General features: G+C 34.9%; 2 protein-coding genes across 2 annotated transcripts in view; one reads left to right on the forward strand and one right to left on the reverse strand.

The window, feature by feature from the left end:
- The window catches only part of LOC145726105 (uncharacterized), a 58,261-nt gene that overhangs the window by 28,949 nt on the left and 5,198 nt on the right, over window positions 1-24,114 (reverse strand). The window lies entirely within an intron of this gene.
- On the forward strand, window positions 1,741-22,253 carry Naa60 (N-alpha-acetyltransferase 60). The gene is made up of 5 exons (XM_081975054.1): window positions 1,741-2,037; window positions 2,241-2,435; window positions 21,253-21,561; window positions 21,617-21,727; window positions 21,814-22,253. The coding sequence occupies exons 1-5, from the start codon at window positions 2,021-2,023 to the stop codon at window positions 21,962-21,964; spliced, it is 783 nt and encodes a 260-aa protein (XP_081831180.1). The 5' UTR covers window positions 1,741-2,020; the 3' UTR covers window positions 21,965-22,253.

Raw genomic sequence — 24,114 nt, forward strand, 5'->3', positions numbered from 1 at the left:
TATTGCTCCTTCTTGCTATATTTTTTATTCATTGGATACGACAACATTGCCGCAGCGCATGCGCAGTTTACTTCTTATTTTAGTGTGCTGTGTGTCACGTGCTACGGTGCCTACCACCGCCCTCTGTACAAGAAAGCCTAGAATGTCACTTTTAATGGCGGCGTTAGCGGTTTTCGTTTTGTACACAAACCTATGCAGATGCAGTAGAAAATATGTTTTTTTTTTCGTGTAGTTGATTAGAAGTTGTGAGTGAAAAATCAAAGAACGCTTCATTCCTGATCCAGATATGTATAGATATGGCTTTTTATACCCAATAAAGTCAAGCAAGTTTGGTTAGAACCCTTTGTCCTGGAAAGTACAACAAAGTAATGTGAAAACTGCTCAATCAAAGAAAATTTGGAAATCCTGGAAGCTAGGTAAGCAAAACTGGTAAATGGGTTTTATATTATTACCAAGACCTTTCCTTTAAAATGCAAATGTGCCAATGGAACTTCTAAAAGCTGTCCTGTTTCTTCAGAGTAAACCTTTGTTGCTCTCAAAATGCAGGCGGCCTCAAAATGTAACTCACATACCTATGTATGTAAGAGGCAATAAGTTACTGAATGAGAAAGCATATTGTACTTACCACTGAGTATTGTGTCGGAGTAAAATCATTCCAGTTCAAAGCTTTCAACCACTGTTGGGTTCGAGCAGGGTCTTTTGGAAAGTAAAAGACTGACACTTTTGGGCCTTTCACCAAATTGCTTTTACAATTTGGCAAACAACAAGTGGACGGCATATTGTAGGAGCAATAGAATTTAAGTTAAAAAACCAACAACAAATTATAGAAAAATGAAGGAACAATAACAATAGTGATAACACAATAAAATGAACACAAACTACACTTTCACTAGAACAATAAACATATAAACAACAATATATAATAGCAAACAAAAATTACTTTGGCAAGTAATCCCAAGTCTTGACTTTAAACCTTAAAAATTAATTTAATCATCGAAAAACTCAATTTCCACAATACAAACAAATGCAAACTGTCAACCACTATTTCGGCCATATTGGAATTTTTGGCATGCACCTTCTTGGCTTTCTTGTACAGAGGGCGGTGTGCCTACCAATGAAATAAAACTTTATATTATGTCAAAACAATATTTTTTATCGGTGTTGCCAATAGTTGTGCGTTTGTTCCCTATTTTCCTACAATATTGTGGTTCAATTCTAACTTGAAGATTACAGGATTCATACTTTTATTAAAAGTTTAGTATTAATTAAACTTTGTATTACAAAACTTAAAAAATTACAGAAAATAATTAATTAATAATAAAATCTATTAAGGTTGTTACGTGCTGGTCCATATTTATATGTCAGAAAAATTTTAAAAATGCGACATTGTCGCGGCGCATGCGCTCTCCGACTTTTCAACCAATATTTTTTAACTAACGGTATATTACTCTAATGTCTTTGCAATCATCCAAACTCGGTTTGTTTTCCATGCGACCAGGGATTTGAAAAATATTGAGGGCAAACTCATCTACCAAAAACCGAATCAAATTCCATTCTGATTTCGTCTGGCTCATCTCTAATCTCCGACAGAACACAGAATTTTTACGAACCACGTGAAAGACATGCTTGATGTAACATCAATGTCACGTGAGAGTAACAGAATATTGGTTTGTTTACTCTTTTGTAATGACAAATTAAAAGAAAAAATGTTTTCTTGTCACTTGTCAAGATGGCATAAATCAGCTGGTTTTCGTTTGTTTTTTTTTATGCTCATTGCAATTGCCAATTATTTCTTGTCTATTGCCTAATTGCCACACTCTGGAAGAGAAGAGGTAGATCACAATTTTATTACAATAAATTACTTCAATTTAGAATAGTTTATAAACAATGGCAATTTCGAACTAAATGGAGATCTATAAGCAGAGGTCTAAACTCAAACAGGTCCAGCTCAGTGCTAAAATGAGAAAAAAACGATCCACAACACTTATAATTTATTAATCAAAGAATTCAATCAATTGGAATGGCGGATATTAGCTGGTAAGTTTATTTGTTGTTAGTGCTTCTGTTTGGTTTTATTTCAATTGTGTCCGTTCATTTCCTTGAACTGTGACTGAGCATTGTAATGATAAGCTGAGCTGTAAAAAAACCTTCCATAATCACAGTGACACCAATCACCATCATTGTCATACCAATATCCTATTTAAACATGCACTTTTACAATTCTGGCTTGTACTAAATAGGTACCAGTCAAATGGAAGGTCAAAAGACTCCTCCACGATCATGGACAACAAGGAAATTATTTTTCATTCATTAGCTGAGGTCCAGTTACGTTTTTTATGTCCCGATGATCTGGATGAAGTTCGAGCCTTATGTCAGGATTGGTTTCCCATTGAATATCCTTTTTATTGGTATGAGGAGATTACCTCTAGTAACAGGTAATGACAATTTATAGTTATTTATTCAACAAGTGACTTAAACTATTGTTTATTAATGAAAAGAACAATTAAGCCTTACAAAAGTTCTTTGAAAAAATATTTTATAAAATTTTGACATTTTACATTAAAAAAGGCTGTGTGAAATTTTGTAGACTAATTCCTAATATGCCAATAAGGCCCACTAATGTCCAGTTAGTTCCTAATTATTTCCAATAACTAACCTAACCTAACGATACCCACTAATTTTCTGAATTACCATAACTGGAGAGTCTAAAAAACAATTTTAAATTAAAAAAAAAGTAAAAATACTAAAGTATGTGTGCAATGATTTAACTGGAAGTATACAGGGTATTACAAATTCGATGCATTAGCATTGCTATCTCAGAAACTATAGTTGATAGAGCTTTAGTTAAATGGAGGCAAAGTTGCACATTTTATTGCTAAATAATTTGGTAAATATTACACTACTTCCAGTACTAAGCAAATTACTCATTATTTATTACTCTAAATTGTTCATGCACATTAACAAAGCTTTTGACAGTGTCTGGCACAAAGGACCACTTTACAAACTACATAAACTTGATACACCAAAATACTTACTTTACACAATCAGAGATTTACTAGGAAAAAGACAACTGCATGTTCGAATAGACAACACACTTTCCTTTCCTTTCAGTCCTGAACAAGGATCACCCCTCTCACCTTTACTTTACAACCTATACTGCCACGACATATACCGGGTGACCCAATAAGACTGTTTCTCGGCCATATCTCGGGAACCGTTCGTTGTATGACTTTGGTGTAAAAAAAATTATTGGGTAAATCGGCCATGAAGAATCGCTGGAAAATAATTTCAAGTTCTAAAAATAACCACCAGAGGGCGTAACTGCCATCTTAAATTTTAAAATTGCGTTTTCTCTAAATTTCGCATAATAAACTAAAGAGTTTTTTTCTCATTTTGGAAGAGAACCAGTTTATCTATAATTTTTGGTTAAATAAAATTTTCAGTTATTTAAAAAACAAAGATGGTGTGGGGTACAAATTTGGTATCGTTGAAAAGAGCATCTTTTGGGCAATAAGAATCAACCAAAATATAGTTATTTTAGTTGAACCTTTCTCCGCCAGGGGGCTAGTTTTGACACCATGACCCAAATACTAAAAAAAATCAGAAAAATCAAATAAAATGATATGACTTTTTCTTTATGAAAAAGTAGCCAAATAACATCCAAATAGGCCAGGAAAAACCGTTTTTCAAAATCTCGATCCTAACCTCAAATATTGGAAAAATTAGATTAATGGATCTTTGAAGGCCAAAGATCACTCGGTAAATGTTCTAAAACTATTAAATATTTAGCTAAAAAATGAATAAGATGTAAAAGAGGCAGTTGTGAGTCTAAACAGAATTCATTTAGGCATTATTTAAAAAAATATACCAGGTGTCCAAGATCCAAGAGCACCCTGGACATAGGAGATTAACATGGGAAAACGGTTTTTATTTTTTTTGCGCCTGTAACTAAAATATTTTCAAGATGGTTGCACTTCCGTTTATACCGGAAGTCAATCACAACTTTCTTATTTTAAATAGAACACCCTCAATATTATTACATATTTGGATTCCTCACAAAATTCTGACCAACTTTTGTGTACAATGTCCTATGCCTATCTCTAGCCATTTTCGAAATATTTCATGTTTTTCCAAAAAAGTGACAGTTGCAACGCTCAACATATTTTTGTACTCTGTCAAAACCGTATTTCATTTTGCAATGAACCTTTGGGTTATTGTAAATAAAGGATCAAAGAAATAGAAAATTTCAAGTTTTTTAAATAGAAACCCACATTTTTTATGACGGAATCATTTTGAGCATTAAAAATTACTATACTTTTCAATTTACTTGCCTATACCTAAATCCAACCCATTTCGTTTTATTTGAGAATAAACATTTTTTATTATTAAAACTCCAGATTTCTTTAAAACTTCTCTTTCTAATTACGTGTGGATTTATGTCACACCAGTAGTGTGAATTATGTCTATTGAACATTCCATTTTTAGTGAATTTGGCCTCGTCGCTCTAAATAATATTATTCAAAAACAATTCTTCTCCATAGTGACTAGTCAGCAAAAACTCACTAAAAACCACTCTCTTCGGAAAGTCAACCTCTTTTATGTGTTGCACTAATTTAAATGAAAAAGGGTAAAATTTATGTTTCTTCAGGTTCCTTTGAATTGAGCTTTTGGATATGCCTGATTCTACGGAAACTTGTCTTATAGGTTTTGTTTTAATAGCTTTTATTTTCACAGATCCCGTATTCTTAAAATTTTCAATTATTTGCTTGACCGCTTTTGGTGATGGCTTTGTTTTTTCTGGATAACGAGCGGCAAATACCTCACATGTTCTACTCACAACTTTAAACTTTATCACATTCTCCGTAAATAATACAGATTTAAGTAATCTTCAATCGATGTTTTTCGTCGTGGGACAACCTGTATAACTAAAACCTGTAAACATAGGCAGAAAGACCACGTGTGGTCGATAGCATTTTTTTCGTATGGAAAAAATAAAGATTGTGTATATACAGGGTGATTCCAAAGTTGGTGCTTTCCTTCCACCTGCGAATAGGGCTTAAAAAAATAAGGTTTTTTTTCCTTTGACGCTTTTTCGAAATATGAACAATAACGAAGATGACAGGGTGTCAAAGTTTTACTGAAAAAAGAAAAATTTAATGATTTTGGCCAAACCACTTGAAGTAATTCAACAAAATTTTGTAGGTGTCAGTAGCTACGTGGAAAGGAAATTTTCCAAGAAACAACAATTTCCTTGGGTTTACCAGTGGCGTGCGTATCATTTTTTTAAAACATTTTCGAAAAAAATATTACCTTACTGGTTTTGTTAATGAGATTTCAGCATCCTTAATTGTGTTAGCTCAAGGTGGTGGATTAATTGCATGAGATAATCACTAGCTCTTTTTAAATGAACACTCTTGGATCTACTGTAGGAAATCAAACAAACCGTTAGTTGTATATGTACACGCGTATATTACAAAAAAAAAACAACCACAATATTTACAATTTACAAAAATTACAAGGTTGCCGAGAACCAAATTATTGACAAATTTAAAGAAAAATTAAAAAAACAAAATTGAAGTTAAATTTTAAAATTAAAAAATCAGGAAAAGTTTTCCCAGTGCCAAACTGTTTCTAACTGCCCTTACCAGTTTTTAAAGACGATGTTTGGGTCCTGGAACCTCCAATATCCTCTCCCCAGTAGTCAGTAGTGGCTACCGCTGATTATTATTGAATTCCTTGTTTAATTCTAAAAATAAAACCCCTTTTGGGCCCTTTTTGTCAAATTATTAAAACTTAGTTCAAAGGCGGCTGAACTCTTTTGTTTTTGTTTATGTCTGTTGATAAGGAATAACCTGTAGTTAGTTAAAATTAAATATATATATATATAAATAATCTTTATTTTCAACAGAAAAAAGGCTATCGACCACTTGGTCTTTCTGCCTATGTTTACAGTGGGATTTTTTTTTATAATTTTAGCATACATGTTAACTTATTCTAATTATTTACAATTTATTTACAAAAAAAAAAAAAAAAGTAGTCTTAGTTGAAGTGCTCTAGTAGGGTGGCAGTGGGAAAGAGGTAACGTTAAAATTAAATTTAAGTTATTTTTTATTTTGTTTTTTTTTTCAGTAAAACTTTGATACCCTGTATCTTCGTTATTGTTCATATTTCGAAAAAGCGTCAAAGGAAAAAAAAACTTATTTTTTGAAGTCATATTCGTAGGTGAAAGGAAAGCCCCAACTTTGGAATCACCCTGTATATAATTTGGTAAAAAAAAATTCCAAAAATGTTCATTACTGCCGAAGATATCCGACAAAAACCGAATTCAGCCTCTGACGTTTTCCCAATTTTCCGGAAAAGGGAGAAAGATAATTTAATTTGGAAACCGGAAATAAGTTTCACATAAAATTCTCTAAAACTTTCCCCATTTAACCGACTCTGTAGCTCTTACCGTTTTCGAGATCCCAATACATGTATAACCAATTTGGGACACACTGTATGTTGTCATTATGAGTAGATAATTTAATTTGATATGATTTAAGATTTAGGTTTTGCTCTTTTTAACACTGAAATTAAAGTTTAAGCTGTTTCATCAAAACTTAACCTCGAATTCAAACATGTCAGTATCTGAAAAATAAATAACTAACCAAAAACATATATTTTTTTTAAATAAATGAAAAGTACTATAAGAAACTCCCTTTCTTTTCGAAGGAGCAATGAACCTAATTATTAAATTATATCAAACTAAATGATCTACTCATTATGACAACATATCAATTTCAATTGCTTAATTTATTTAAAAAACTTAAAGTACCAAGTATGTAATGCACTAGGTATATTTTTTTGACAAGTGTGACACATCATTAGTTTCGGAAGGTCTGTAGCTACTAAAAATAGTAGTAATGTATTTATTTAGCAAATTGCTATAAGATTCACACAAAAAAAATAAAGTTAAAAAAGTAAAAAATACAAGTTCTCTGAACAAAGAACATGAAATAAAATAGGTACATACATAGATAGTACAATAAAATACAACACATATACCATATACTCATCATAAAACAGTCTCAAGCCAAAACTTTACAATTTAAAACCACCAAAGTTAATTCAAGACACTATTGGCGTTTCAAGATAAGGGATACTCCCTCTGGTGATCAGTTTTGACAACAGTTTCGGGCATTTCAGCTGTCATTTCTCCGTTTGTTTACATTGATTTTGGTTAGGAATTTAGCACTAATTTCATAAATATGAAATGACAGTGTCATATTATTTATAATGCCCGATTAACGGGTTGCCCGATTTTAGTTCAACTGGCGCTGCAATCTTCACTTGAAACGCCAATAGTGTTTTTTTAAAAACTGGCCTATTGAATGCTTAAAAGTATCTACGTTTTGCACCTCTTTAATATGTTTCGGTAATTGGTTAAATTCGCTCAAGTCCCCGTACAATACAGTATTAAACATCTGACTACTGTTGCACCTTTGTGACAAGATAAAATCACCTGACTGTCTAGTCTGATGACTACGTACACTACTAAAAAACTTTACTCTATCACATATGTAAGGGGGCATCAGGCCATTTTTCACTTTAAACAAAAACATTATACATTGTCTTCTGTTTGACAGGTAACATATCTAAGGTCGTAAGCATTGTTGATATGTGCGTATACCGGTTGCACTTCACTTTATTTTGAATCATTTGTAGTTGTTCAATTTTATACGCAGGCAAACCGTACAAAAGTGTGGCACAAAACTCAATGTGAGGCGCAGCTATACTATTATATAACATTTTTTTTGGTGTAAGATGACAGATGTTTTCCCACTCTCGATATAAAATTAACCTTTTTAGAGAACTTTCTAGTTATGTAATCGGCATGGGCCTGAAAATTGAGGCACCTGTCCAGAAGAACTCCTAGATATTTTACTTCAGCCTCATATACAATTTTTTGATTATTAATTAGAATGGTAATATCATTTACATAAAACCTAGACTTTGATGCAGTCAAGTTGAGCTTGTTATTACACAGCCAGTTGAACACATCATCCAAATCCTTATTTACAATTTGCTGTATAGTGGTTATGTCTTTCCCAGCACAGTAGATCATCGTGTCATCAGCAAATAATTCCACTTCACAATTTTTAACGACTCTAACCATGTCATTAATGTACAGGAGGAAAAGCAAGGGGCCCAGAACAGTCCCCTGCGGCACACCATACACCGGTAAAAGTCCCGATACACAATTTTCGTATTTAACTCTTTGCTGTCGATTTTTTAAGCATGATAAAAAAACCATCCCTCAACGTCCCCCCCAATGCCAATTCAAACGACTTAAAAGCAACGATCGGTCCACCGTTTCGGACTCTCTCCTTTAATTCCAAGAAAACCGCCAACACTAAACATCATTCATCTATCCATTTCACAAACTTACTATACATACTGACAACAATGGACTCACACGAATGGTGCTCCCGGAAACCCGACTGGTTTGCATTCAAAATGCTATTTTTTGTACAGTAATTAAACAGTTAGTTCCAGAACTTTTTCGTATACTTCAACGGTATTAATAGGCCTAAACTCGTTACATGTTATTGTACCCTGTACTTTAGGGACAAAAATCACGGTGGATTCCTTCCATGTATCCGGAAAAACACCAGTCGCAAAAAAAACGAAAAAAGTGTAAAAAACGAAATAAAAAGTCCGTTTTTGAAAAATTGAAGTTGATGATGGTATCTAAAAAACGAAACGTCGGAGCTGAAAACTAAAGCTGTTTTCTTGAAGAGCATAAAAAAGTGCCTCCAGAAGGTGCCATTGATTTTCCAAAATAATCACTAGGGTCAAGTGGGGGTAATTGAATATGATATTTGCATATTTGTTTACTTTTTCCCAAGTGATAAAATTGTTTTTGGTATTTCAGGCAAAAAATGCAGTTACTCTGCATAGCACAATCATTTATTGTATTTAGTATGTCATTGGGTATTCAAGATACACTTAGATATCACAGATTTTGTCTTTTTAATCTTTGAAATTTGTTGGTCCTGTTTACAATTTCCCATGAAATTAGGGAAAATGTAAACACTCAACATTTAAATCACTGCTCTTTATGAGATTTTATTTGGTGTATGTTTACATTTTTTATCCCCTAGGTCGGTGATTTCACTAAAAGTCTTTATAATTTTTTGTTATTTTTATATTATTTTTAAATTCAAAACTTAGAAATAATAAACTATCGAACATAAAACATTACAGTATGAATCAGGGCAATATTAAAAAGAAAAACTATTGCTCTATTACAGGTTACAGGTACTTGTTTATAAAAATAATAAGAAATGCGCTGGCCTTTATTCTTAATGAGGGGCATTGGCAAAATCCCAATTACTTGGTCAAGGGAAATAAAGCTAACGTCCCGTTCTACAATAGAAAAATTGCACTTAGTGTCGTCCGTAGATTTTAACTCTACCACTTCAATTTCTGTATTTTGAATGCTTTCTACAGTACTCTTAAAAGTAGTTGCTCCTCTTTTTCCCCCTTTAAACTGAACCAAAATAAAGTCTCCTGGAGTCAACTCTTCAATGTTACATGATTTTATATCTATTTCTTCCTTCTCTTCTGACTCTAAAATTTCTTCATCGTCACTTTCCACAGTAAGAACTTGTTTTTGTTTTCTTAACTTCAGTTTTGTTTAAGGAATCTTCTGTCTTCTGTATTTTCTTTTTATGTCGTTTTTTTTCAGCTTCTGTTAACCATTTTAAGACGCATGCTGTCGTTAAATTTTCGCCATAAGTCCTATGCTTCAGGCGACACTTTGGTGCAGCTGTAGAATCCCCTGAAACGTTCTGTTCAGGTGTTTTAAAAAACAATGTGGTTGATGGCACTGCTTCGCCTATCTCTACTCTGTCATTGTCTTTTTGAGTGTCAATTGTAGATGCTGGTAATAGTGGCAATAACACATGTTCATTTGAAGTTGATGGGACCCTTTCATTTAAATCTTTAACATACGGTACTTCAGGATCTAAGATAATTCACTAGATTTAGTGGTAGATACATCTTGTCTTTGTGGCACATCCGGATTTTCTGGCACAACCTCGTACATTTCCTCAGTTTCAGTGGTCAAAATTAAATCTATATTTTGAGAATTTGTATTTGAAGTAGATGATTTTAAATCATATTCAGCTAGATCTTCCACACTAAAGTCATGTCTTGGGAGCTTTGTAGAGTCAACAGGAAAGATTCCTGTAGTCTTGAATCCTGATATTATATTTTCAGGTTTTATTGCATTTGCCCATGTTACACCAAGCAATGCTTAAAATTCCCCTTTTGTTAGTCGCCCAGTTCCCAATACCATTTTTTTCTTTCCATGGGCGATAAGCTTTTCCCAATAAGTCTTTACAGGACCAAATACACATTTGTCCAATGGCTGTAGCTTATCAGTCAAATGACTCGGAAGTTTCACAAGAACAATGTTATTTTGTATGGCCTCTTCCAAAATGCGAACACTCATATGGCTAGCATGGCCATCGAATATAAGTATTGCAATCTGCGCAGGTAACATCTTTTCTCTTCGAAATTTGGAAAAACTGTGGTTCCTCCATCCACCCATTGCTTAAAGGAGAGTATTGTGTTCCAGGGTAGGCTTTTTCAGATATCCATCTTGATTGAACAGCGGCACCTTTAAAAACAATGAGTGGGGGCAAAATGGAACCATCTGCTGCAATGCAAGCTAATACGGTGGTGTTTTCTTTGCCACTTCCTCCAGAGATTCAACATAAAGCTGATCCCTTTTTCCCAATAGCCCGAATCCGACTGGGATCACTTGAAAAGCCAGACTCATCAGCATGAAAAATAAATGCTGCTTTGTCAATAGCATCACAGTTACTGCTAATCATTGTGCTTTTTAAAGTGTAAAAGCTGTAAATAATGTCTAGTTTGCGAGCATCCTTACGAAGCTTCTGAAGATGCTCTGGTTTTTTGGCAGAAAGTCTAGGATGCCGCTTTAAAAAACTATAATACCAATCATCACTGGGCTTATTGTCTTTGAAGGGAGTCGCAAATTTTTGTTCTTCAGATACGCTTTTACAACAATTGTATCTCCTCTTTGTCACAGGTATACCGCCCCCTCAATGAGACATTTTTCTAAGACATCCTCAATTTCTGGTAAAAGTGCCGTTTTCCTTCCTCGTCCGCGACAATCAATAGGGGTTTTTCTTTTCCCTGTTAGTCTTTGACCGATTACAGATGCAGGAACTCCATAAAAAGCTTGTGCTTGTCTGTAGGTCTTGTTTTTATTTTTAACATCTTCTACAGCCCTGATGACATCTTGACTTTTTCGGTTTTGGTCGGATATCTCCGGAAGTAATAAAAACATTTGAATTTTTTTTACCAAATTATTTAGCAATAAAATGTTTGAGTGAAATTTTTCGGTTTTTTGCTTATATCTCGGAAAGTATGTGTCTTACCGACAAGACCTCTCTAAACAAAATAAAAGCTGCTTAAATTTGCTACAAGTTTTATTCCGTCAAGTTTTTTGATATCTTGTAAATTTATCGAGATATCCGCTCTTGAAAGTGTGTAATTTTGAAAAATGACATTTTTTTCTTCACATGTTCGCTCTTTTTGACCGGATAACTCTTTAATAATGCACCGAAAAGCTGAATGCTGGCTGAAAAGATTCCTGTGGACCCATTCTCGCTATTCCGACGTATATCCATCAGCAGAAAAACAGACGAAGATTTAAAGCTATACATGAAATACGAATTTGCCCCGTTCCCATTATTCAATGAAAGTGGGATGAGGAAAACGACTAAGTCAGCGCTGTACAAACTATTCAACACTACGACCAAGGATTTACTTGTCGCACAGCTACAAATCGTATTTTACGGAGGGCTTCTCCTTCATCAGTAATTTGGCAAAGAGGTGCAAGGATATTGACACTCTGCAAGAGCTAAATCCACTTTAGCACGAAGAACTACCACGGAAAGAGATGTACTGTAATATTTGACGGTTATTCGTCATTCATCTCAAGCACAAAAGTAGCAAGGCTGCAAAGGCGACATCGACTCAGGAAGTCTGCAGACATCTATTTCAGCGAAGACACCGAGATAAACGTCAAACAAAAAGATTTTCTGTCGAATCAGTTCAACAAAAGCAGACTCATCAACATGCTTAAGGTGAAGCTTGAGGATAATGGGATTAGGACCCTTCAAGCAGAAAGTGATGCGGACGTTCTGATTGTGGATACGGTTGTGGAAATGTCGGAAACGACAGCTGTCTGCATTGTGGTAGAAGATGTCGACCTCATCGTCCTTTTGATGGCTAAAGCTGATGCGTATAAGCACATTATTTTTATCAAGCCTGGACGTGGAAAGATGAGAGATTCCTTATTCTCGTCTCAAGAGCTTCAGCACCAAGGTTTCAAGGACGTGCTGTTTTTGCATACATTTACTGGATGCGATACAACATCCGCATTTCGAAAAAGCAAAGTCGCATTTGCGAAGTTGTATCTGAAGTCGCCAGAGATCCAGAAAGCGTCAGCAGTTTTTTCAGATCCTTCCTCTACCACCGTACAAAAGGCAGGTGAAACCTGTATGTTAAAGTGGTATGGAGCTCCAGCGAGAGGTCTCCCTGGATACCTACAGGTACAAGTCATTCTTGAAATCGGTGGCCACCATCAAACCTGATATCTCTTGTTTTCCTCCCACCGAAGGAGCAGTAAAACAGCATTCCCCCAGAAAATTCCATCAAGTTCGATATTTTTCAAAACGATTTTCTGCCGTTGCATGAAAGACTGTGCCAGCGCGAAGTGTAGCTCGCCTCAAATGTTCCCAAGCATGCCAAAATTGTCAGGGAAACTACCTGAATGGGGTCCCTCAAGTTGACTCCGAAGATGAAGAGGATCAGGAGGATCCTGTGACCGTTTCTTTAGAGGGGTCCGATGGAGAAGATGATAGCGAAACAAAAGATGAAAACGAAGACGAAGATGAAAGCCCTTCCCCCTCAAGAAAGCAAGAAATTAACCGAATTCTTCCTACTGTTGTAATGTTTTCAATTAATTTTCAATGACAATAAACTTTTTTTTTATTAAACATCATTTTTTTAGAAGCTTTTTCCAATAATTGAAAATAAATGATAAATAAAAATTAAAAATTAAATTTTTAATAATAGTGAATTTAACAATATTGTTCTTTTAGACATATTCATATTATGTATGTAATTAAAATATAACAGCACATTAAAAATATTAAGTACCAAAATAAAACTTAATTACCTTAAATGGGTTATTGATGTGGTGAATTGCCTCTAATCTAATAGAATAATTATCAATTATTATATGGAATAATAATTTTCAATATGATACATAAATTAACATAATTAAATTTGTCCACCCTAGTGCGGGAAAATGATTTCTTTGCGCACTAGTACGGGAAAGTCTATATTTCGAGAAGAAAAGTAGTGCGGGAATGTTACCATTCGCGCACGTTTTTAGGAAAAACGTTTTTTCTTGGTTTTTGTTTTTTTCTCGTGTTAAACAAGGTTTGTTCTAAAGCAGGCATTACACGAAACAAATATTTGCTACATTTGCTACTGAATTTATTTGCGCAAATTTTTGTTTTGCACAAATATATTTACTATGTCATCACACGATACAAAAAATATTTCCAAGGCTCCAAAGCTAACTAAATGTTTCGTTGACTTTTATCTTGACATTAGAGTGGTAACTTTAATTTCTTTGAGGGATTTTTTTCATCGGGCCTGTACAACCCTGGTATTTGCACAATCGATCAAAGGTCGATTTTCGCTTGCACTAAGTCGCCAACATAACCCATCCAAAACCCATTAGGATAGAGGCGCTGTTTCAGGAAAGTTTTACCCTTACGAAAACCGTCATTTGCAAAAATCAAGATTTTGACAGTCAAATTAGCCTTTAACCAGTCAAAAAGTGTTTCTTGTGCACCCTGTCTTGGAATTGAATCGTAAATAACACGTTGTATATACTTTTATATGTCGATGAACAGCCAATGAAATGAGCTTTCCATTGACGTATAAAAGTCGATTGGTTAGTGGTACCGTTTGGTTACTAGAGGGCGTCAAGGTTGAACAATTTTTTTGCTATCATCTTCTGTTTAATCCTTAAAAACTCGCTTAATTTCACTATTTTTGGTAGAGTTTTATACGTCATTAAATGAGCTTTCTAAAAATATCCCAACTTGGGTTGATGGGTTAGACGGTTTGGCCGCTAGAGGCCGTTAAATTTGACCAATTTTTCATTACTTTTTTGGTGCACGCTTTTGTTTAATCTTGAATAACTCGATTATTTGCATCATTTTTAGTAGAGTTTTATACGTCAATGGATAGCCAATGAAGTGAACTTTCTAAAAGTATCCGGTCTTGGGTTGATAGTTTGGACGGTTTGGCCGCTAGAAGGCGTCAAATTTGACTAATTTTTTATTACTTTTTTGGTGAATTTTTTTGTTTAATCGTCAATAAATCTCTTATTTGCAATACTTTATATACACTTTTATATGTCAATGGATAAAATGAGCTTTCTATTGACGTATAAAAGTTGATGGGTTAGTGGTACTTGTTTAATAAAGATAAAGTAAAATTACAAAATTCTTATTTTTTTGTTGTTTCCCAATGGATTTTATTGAAATTACCAAACTTTATTTATTTTGTTTAAATTTGAAAACAAAATTGTCTGATAATTTTTTTCTTATTTGATTTAGACGTTCCCAATTTTATAAATACTTTTCAAAATACTGATGTCCCCAGCAATGCCCACTAATACCCCGATAATGCCCCCAATTTACTACTAATTCTTTGTAATGCTCCAATTCCCAAGTAATGTCCATTAATTCCTACGATTTGTACACTATAATGCCGCTGCGGTTTACCTCTCAGAATGATGTTTATTTGTAATTAAGCAAATGTTATTTAAATTGATTAAAAAATTAGTTTGTATTAGTAAATTAATCCAAGGCAGTGAGAAGGGACACAAGAACATACAACACAAACGAAATCTTAAAGGTAATTGAGCAGAATAAGGGCATGAAATCACTACGGAAGCCATTCTCCGAAGGCAGGAAAAACATCTGCAAACTAGCAAAACAGAATGGTCAAATAACAACAAACAAAATAGAAATATTAAAGGTTGTAGAAGACTTCTACGCAACACTATATAGCGATAAAAATGCAGTGAGCTTGAACACCAACATAGAAAGAGTGCAAAATCATGGGTCCGAGGACATCCCAAATATTACCTTAAACGAAATAAGAGGGGCACTAAGAGACATGAAAAACAATAAAGCAGTTGGCGACGACAGCGTAGCAGTCGAGTCCCTAAAAGCCGGCGGAACTACGTTATTAAATGCATTATGCAAGTTATTTGATGGTTGCCTACAAACTGGGACAACACCTTCCCAATGGGATCGGGCAATAATTATAATACTGCATAAGAAAGGAGATATCACTAACCTGCAAAATTACAGACCCATTAGTTTACTGTCGCATATATATAAGCTGTTTATGAGAATCATCTGCAAGAGGTTAACAAATAAATTCGACCTATATCAACCCCGCGAGCAAGCTGGCTTTCGAGCCGGATTTGGCACAAACGACCACCTGCAAGTAGTCAAGTCCCTTATCGAAAAATGCATCGAGTACAATAAACCCCTCTGCATAATTTTCGTCGACTACGAAAAGGCGTTCGACACAGTAGACCAGCATAAAATGCTACAAGCTCTTGCTGAGTGCCGTATCGATCATAGATACACCGAGGTCATTAAACACGTGTACCAAAGAGCAAAAGCTTGTGTCAGGCTACAGGATGATTCCCAAGACTTTGATATTGCACGAGGTGTACGCCAGGGAGATGTCATATCGCCAAAATTATTCACAACCCTCCTGGAATATATGTTCAAACAGGCCAACTTTGATGACATGGGCATAAACATAGATGGCGAAAAACTAAACCATCTGAGATTCGCTGACGATATCTTAATTATCGCAGATAGTATGCACGAAGCAAAGCAAATGCTACAGAGGCTCGGGGAGGCATCGAACGCTGTTGGACTTAAAATCAACACTAACAAAACTCAATACATGACAAATCTTGTTATGAGTGAGGCAATCAAGATAGACGGAATAAGCATAGAACAAGTAGGCTCTTATAAATACCTTGGTCACGAAATCTCTATTGGTAGAAACAACCAAACTCGTGAAATATCGAGAAGAATAGGCCTAACATGGGCGGCCTTTGGAAGGCTGCGAAATATCTTCAAATCAGACATTCCAATGTGCCTAAAGAGAAAAGTGTTCGACCAGTGCGTGTTGCCGGTGCTTACATACGGGGCTGAAACACTCACCCTCACAAAGAACACCACAAATAGAATAAGTATCGCGCAGAGGAAAATGGAGAGGTCGATGTTGGGTATATCGCTAAGAGACAGGATCCCAAATACAACATTACGGGAGAGGTCCGGAGTGAAGGACGCGGTTGCCTGTATAGCAACTTTAAAATGGAACTGGGCCGGTCATGTGGCGCGACTTTCGGACAAATGCTGGACGAAAAGAATACTTGAGTGGAGACCGCGCCAAGACGCATACAGAAGTAGAGGCCGTCCACCAACCAGATGGACAGACGACATCAAGAGGATAAGGTCCAACTGGATGGAGGCAGCACAGGATCGGCAAGGATGGATGATGCTACGGGAGACCTATGTCCAGCAGTGGACGCGATTGGTCGATTGATGATGATGATGATGATGATGAGTAAATTAATATATTGTTTAAATCATTGCTAAACATTGAATAATTGACTGATAATCAAGCTCATAATAGAACGAAATTTAATAATTGTTATGTGTGTGACACTGTGTGACTTAAACAGGTTTAAATCACGTGTTTTATACTAGTTATTTATACAGCAAGTGACAAACCATTTAGTCGAAAATACGAGGAGTGGTTTAAAATTGATATATTTTTAAAATCACCCTATAATACGGAAACGGGAGCAGCTGTGAAAGGTATTGCTCCATTCGATCCTTTTACAAAAATCGTGAACAGGTTCGCGAAAACCGCATTGGTCTACCTTTGCTAGTTTCGGAGATACCCCGTAAAACCATAGAATTTGAGAACAATTTTTCGAAGTTTAGTTAAGGGATCTCGGAAACTAATAGAGCTACAAAGTTGGTTAAATGGGGAGAGGGAAAAGTTGTAATAGCAAAGTGTCAATTACTTTGAATTATCTAATTATCAATAAAAATATCCTTTTTCCTTTTCACAATATTGCTAAACAATCATATCATATTATACATCACCGTAATATGAAAAAAAGTTCTATTGAAATATCTCGAAACAATATGGCGCTCATAAGAAAAATGAAAGTTGATGATGGTAACCAAGAACTGAAACGTCGGTTCTCAAATATGATTTTGCCGCGTTGTAAAGGAGGAAAAGTGACAATTGTAAAGTAAAATTTATTTTCAGTTATCTCATCAAATAAGTCAACAAAAACATAAAACTCATTTCCAAAATTTCTGTTTATTTCGGAGTCGAATTTTTGAGATTTTAAGCCGGCATATTATTAAACTCCAAATTGCGCAATTTTGCAATCATTTAACCAACTACCGTTTTTGAGACCCTCATACTTGTATGCATAGGTATGCGGAAATTACATGTATCATATGTGTATGCATCTAGTAATTTCCGTATATGTATGCATTCTTCCTTTGTAAGATTAAGTTGGTAATGTTGGTATGTCAAATTACTATTTTATGTTTATTGTGCAAAGCACAATAACACAACAAAAATTCAGTGAGCATTGATAGTATATTATGTTATTAGGAGTAGAAGAGATCTGTAAGTGAATGCAAGCACACCTATTCGTTGAATGAATGATGATTAAGGTTAAAACTTTAATGATTAAACTTAAACTCTCATGATCATGTGATTTTCATGATCAGTCACTTTCGACCACCCCAATTTTCCAACGCATATTCAGGGTGATAAATGCGTCATACTTTAGGATTTGATTAAACGTCAAAAAATAACTCTAGTTTGCTATATAAACCATGGTCCAATGATGTTTCGTTATGGAGATCTTCTTCTTCTGCTGCGTGTCCATTAATGGATCGGTTCTGTTCGAGAGTTTCAATGGCGTCTTGCTTAACAGCATCCAGCCAAACTTCCCATTAATGGATGTTTGCGATCACATTTGACCACTCTTCCTTATTACGTATGGTATGCATTAGTTTTTGCATTGTCCTCAGTCCTGTCCACTGCCTAACGTTGCGGAGCCATGACATCTTTTCCCTGTCGATTCCTCTCTTTCCCTCAAACTTCCCATCAATTATCAATTGCAGGAATTGGTACCTCTCGTTGCGTATTACATGGACCAGGTATGCTGTTTTTCGACGTTTAATCAGTCTCTCAGTTCGCAGTTTTTACTGATTATTCTCAAGACCTCATCGTTGGTTCTTCTTGCAGTCCATGGAATCCTCAGTACACGCCTATACCCCCACATCTCGAATACTTCCTGCTTGTTCATAGTGCTCACCTTCAGTGTCCACCCCTCCATGCCATAAAGCAACACTGTCCAGACATAGCATTTGACAAATCTAATTCTCAAGCCAAGATCGAAATCAGTATTGGTGAGCACTTTTGTGAATTTCATGAACGCACTGCGGGCATTTTCAATCCGGCTGCAATTTCAATCTGATTCCCAGTTTTCACACAGCCACGTTCCTAGATATTTAAATTTATTTACTCGTTTTAGTGGTTGATTCTATGTTAGGCTTGAGTTTTAAAATTCGCGTGGAATTTAGTCTTCTTGGTGTTGATATTGAGGCCCATGTTCTTACTGCATTCCCCGACAGTCTCAAGCATATCCCGCAAATCCTCCATGTTATCTGCAATTAGAACTGTTCGCATAACGAATATTGTTGACCCATACACCATTCACCTTAACGCTCACGTTGCATTCTTCTAGGGCTTCCTGAAAGGTCGCTTCAGAATATAAATTGAAGAGAAGTGGGGAGAGAACACACCCTTGTCTAACCCCTCTACAAATTGGTCTGACTTCTGTGAGATCGTTACCAACTCTGACTTGAGCCATTTGGTTCCAGTATAGGCTTTGAATGTTATGGGGTTACACTGTGTTAAAGTTTGGATAACAATATCTAAATTTATTTAATTCTTCAAAACGGTTTCACATATTTTTATAAAACTTTGTAGGTGAACTGTCCACAATAAAGCACGTTTTGCAATAAAAAAAAAAACAATTGTTTAATTTTGTCAGTGGTGTCCAATCAAACAAGTTCCTGAATAATTTTGCAAGAAAATATGTACGCCACTGTTTTTTCCTATAAAACGCAAATCAGTTTTGAATTCCTCATTCAATTTAGAACAGAAAAGCTTTCTAGTAACTTTTCTGTGTTAAACTGATTTGCATTTTATGGAAAAACAGTGGCGTACATATTTTTTTTGCAAAAATATTCAATAACTTGTTCGATTGGACGCCACTGGCAAATCTAAATCTAAGAAATATATTTTTTATTGCGAAACGTACTTTATCGTTGATAGTTGACACCTACAAAGTTTTATGAATATACCTCTAATTCTTTTGAAGATATAAATGAATTCAGATTTTTTTTATCCACCTTTAACACCCTGTATCTCGATAATGAAACATCATTGGACCATGGTTTATATAGCAAACTAGAGTTATTTTTTAACGTTTAATCAAACCCTAAAATATGACGCATTTATCGTGAAACACCCTGTACCTACACGTACATACATTTCTCGCGGAGCCATTTTACCCGTGCATCATCAAAGCTGACGTCAATATAACCATATGAATCAAATCAAAATTTTGCCAAAAAACCTTTGTATTCATATGTGAAAAACTGAAGTCTAAAAGTCTAAAGGTTCGCCGATACAAAACTATCTGCAGAGTCTACATACTATACTTACTATCAATTTTGTAGAGCTTTAAGGCTATGATGAGGCAATTTCTATTAAAGTAATTTAAGGAATCACAAAAACTCTGTTGAAAACAAAAAATGGATTAACAAAGCCGAAACAGCAAACTCCCGCACTGTTTTAACCAGATTAGAAATTAAATGCATATTATATCGGATATAATGCTCTTAAAAAACTGGCGTAATGGTAAATACACGGCTCTATAAACAAGTATTAACAGAAAGAAACTTTAAAAACCGATAGTAAACAAATCAAATTGACATAGTTTTCAAACTGACAATGACTTAAATTAAAGCGCTAATCAGTGAATGTTCTTTTGTAGAAGACATTCATTTAGATACTTACACTTTCTAAGAGTTAACGATAGACAAGGATGAAATCCATAATGCATGTGCGCTTTCTTATTATAAATTGATGACGCATGGGTAAACTGGCTCCGCGTGAACTGTACATTTTTTTTTTCTACTCGCTTGTACAAAGTACCTGCGCAAAATTATGATTTACTTTTGACCCAGTCAGCGGAGAGGTATAGAGGAAAATGTTTGGAACACAATTTTTGATTTCGTAATTTTGTTTGAACGACTTAGGAGGTGAACATATCCAAAGTCCCCGCCCGTAGCCCTTGAGTCAAATGGGAGGGGGGGTTTTGAAAGTCTCACTTCCCGGTTTTTTATTTACATCTCGGAAACTGTACCGGCATGACCACTCTATAAAAAATAGTTTTTTTTCACTTAGTTGAGTTTTTTGGTATCTTTTATAGTTTTTGAGATGTGCTCTCTTGAATGTCTGTAAGGATACGCGACGAGCAAAGCGGCTAAACCAAACATACAGTATTACATTGACTGTCTGACTGAAATAGTGACTAGTAATACGTAGACTTAATATTGTATGTTTTTGTCGCTTTGTTTTCCACGCTACTCTCTGCTTTATTTGTCGCTCCACTATGTGTACCCTAGCCTGACAGACGCCACGCGACTTTCTAAAGATGATATTTTAAAAACTATACAAGATATCGAAAAAAATAATCAGCTTTCATTTTTTGAGCTTTTGTTGCCTGGACTATTTGCGCATACCTGACAACTTTGCGCACGATTGTTTTTGCAGGGTTTCACTCAACAAAAAGGGTGTTTTGCTTGTTCTGTTTGTATTTATCAATCGAAACACCAGCCGTTCCTAACTCTTGGGCAAAGTGTGTAGAAGACTTTGCCCATTTGTTAGGAAATATACTATTCTAGCGTCTTGTTCATTAATATTTTCTCATATTTGCGGTTTCAGTTCATTTTATTCACTGGCTGCAACATACAAACAGCAAATCATAGGCCTTATAGTAGCAGAAATTATTCCACATTCCCGCTTGCATGCAGAAGATACAGGAATCTTGGCAAACTCGTTTAGAGATTGTGATATAGCTTATATATTGTCTCTCGGAGTATTAAAAGAATATCGTAGAAATGGAATTGCCACGTTGTTGTTAGATTCCTTACTGAAAAACCTAATTACTCCAGAAAGGAAGAAGGTGAAAGCAGCCTTCTTGCACGTATTGACTACCAATTCAGCCGCTATTCGATTTTATGAAAAAAGAAAGTGAGTTTGAGTTCAGGTCAGGAAATAGGGTTATTCAGAGGTAATTGTGTTTCAGATTTAAGCTACACACCTTTTTACCTTATTACTATTCAATCAAAGGAAAGTGCAAGGACGGTTTTATGTATGTTTTATATTTAAATGATGGACATCCACCTTGGACGTTATAATATCCTTTTTTTAACAAGTTTTGTATTAAGGTAAATTACATTATTTGGTAATTATAATACAAATAGTTTCCTTAACGCTGCTTACCGATTACATAAAGTTTATGTGCGGAAGAGTAATGAAAGGAGCAGGTTTCTTTCCTTGGATCCTGTTCAACGTGAATAAAGCTTTAGGGTGGCTGTGGGGAGAGCACCATCAATCCACAAATCAAGATCACCGTGATGTTATTAGCTCCTAGTCACTTTGCACATTATTTTCAACAGTCATCACCATTTTTGTTTTGTACCTGCCTTAAAGATTTTTTTTGCCAAATAAAATTTTGTAAAATAGACAAAAACTGAATACTATTCGAGAAACCTATTGCCAAATCCATTGTTTTACTAGGTAATTAGAGTAATATATTTATTATGTTAAATACCATTTTTTGTTGTTCGGTTGTATTTTATAATAGTTTAATATAATATAATTAATATATTTACATTTATTAAGATTTCTGAAATAAAAGCTTTAGAAGTACCTGCACCAAATTGCGTTGTTTTTTTGCTTTATCTATAGTCTATTTAAAAACTATAGGAGGAGCGATATCGTGAATTAGGTTGGCAATAGTAGTCAAATGTGATTGCCTGGTTGGCGGTATGATTTACACAGCAGAAATCATAAATAGGTTATGTCAAAAAACACCGGCTCGGCCACCATTTGAATTTTCAGGTAATATCACTAATAATCACTGTCAATCTGTTTCTTTAACATCCTAAAGTTTCTTGTTGCATCAGAATCGTTTAAAGTTGCGTGAGTCTGTATAAAGGCGTTTGGCAGTGTATTGATATCAGTGTATTGAAAATAGTTATTTATGTATTAAGCGCGCAAACCATGACTTTTATGCTCTTAGAGGTTTAGTGCGCGACACAAAGTGGAGCGCAGCAATCATTCGAGAGCATAAAAGTCACATTGTGTGCGTAATACATACAATATTTTTTCTACAAACATGGCTAAATATCTAATACAACTAAACTTACCGCGTAAGTACTCAAAAACAGGATCAAAACTATACACAATTGAATACTGACATCAAACTGGTGACACTGACATTTTCAACAATGGCATGCATAGTAGACGTTTCCCTGGACAGCAAGCAAAACAATTTTTATCGCTTGCTACCCTGGGCAACGCGCGATAAAGTAAACTCTTCAGTAAAAATAACTCTTTGTTGAGATTTGGAAGCGAAAAATGCATCATTACTGAATTTTTGTAGAAAAAAGTCATTTTCGATAACTACACCACTTGAATATCCATTCTGCATAATGTATTCAACTACGCCAAGAACCAGTGCATCATCTTATCAACGTTAGAAATCATTTAAATCAATATTTTCTCAACAAGTGGATTGGTACAGGACGTCCGCAAAACTGGCCAGCAAGATCACCTGATCTAACATCTCCCGATTTTTTTTTGTGGAGTTACATTAAAAGTATGGTTTACGATGTTCCACCCACAACCTCAGACGATATGAAACAGAGAATCCGCGCAGCCTTTGCAACTGTAACGCCACAAATGTTAGACATTCGTTTCAAGGAGTCCAGTTGTGTATTGAAAATGATGGTAAATATTTTGAAGACTTACTTTAGCTTTTGTTTTGTTAGGCAGCTTGTTTCTGTATTTGTGACCTGGTTGATATTGTTTGTGTTTGACATATCAATGTTCTCATATTATAATTAAGTCAAATTACTAAGAAATTATTAGAGATAGGTATAGGAAACCTAATACAGATTGAAAGAGACCAAAATGTTGACTCGTAATCTGTTATTAAATACAGGGTGTGCTATTTAAAATAACCAAGTGATGCTGTAATATGCAACCCTGTAATATTATCTTAAATAATAAAGGTGTTTAATCTTAAATTATTGGACCTTTATCAGAGAAATAGATACATGCATTGGCCACAAGTCAGAAAACGTCATAGTCACGTGAGCATTCAACCAATGAAACTTGACATTTACTGTTTCTGAGTTGGAAACCAGTCAGGGATTGCCGCTGCGAACAGATCTAATATGTTATCATGTTGATAACCCTAACAGTACGTCTGTTGCTATGGAAACACATGTGAAATCATTGAGCTTAACAGATTGTTAAACTTATCAATTTGATAACAGATTGGTGAATATGGCCAATAGACGTTCCTCAAGTAGCCCTTGATTAAGGCGTCCCTGTAAATGATAGAAAACTGTCAACGCCGCAAAACGTTAAAATATCATAACCTAAAACTGGAGTGTCAAAAAAGCTGAAGTATATTGCTCTATCTTTTTGTACTACACATTTAGGTAAATTTAGACAAAAAAAGATATATGACGGGTTATGAAATAAAATTGAAATTAGGGCAATTCAAAAATA

Source organism: Ips typographus, linkage group LG3 (genome assembly GCF_016097725.1).
Source record: "Ips typographus isolate SLU linkage group LG3, UJ_Ityp_2.0, whole genome shotgun sequence".
NCBI classification, from domain to species: domain Eukaryota; kingdom Metazoa; phylum Arthropoda; class Insecta; order Coleoptera; family Curculionidae; genus Ips; species Ips typographus.

Bases quoted from the DNA above. Each gene is read 5' to 3' on its own strand.
- Naa60 (XM_081975054.1), top strand. The intron at 2,436-21,252 runs GTAATGACAATT...TTGCGGTTTCAG, and splicing joins GAGATTACCTCTAGTAACAG to TTCATTTTATTCACTGGCTG. The intron at 21,728-21,813 runs ATATCCTTTTTT...AACGCTGCTTAC, and splicing joins CATCCACCTTGGACGTTATA to CGATTACATAAAGTTTATGT.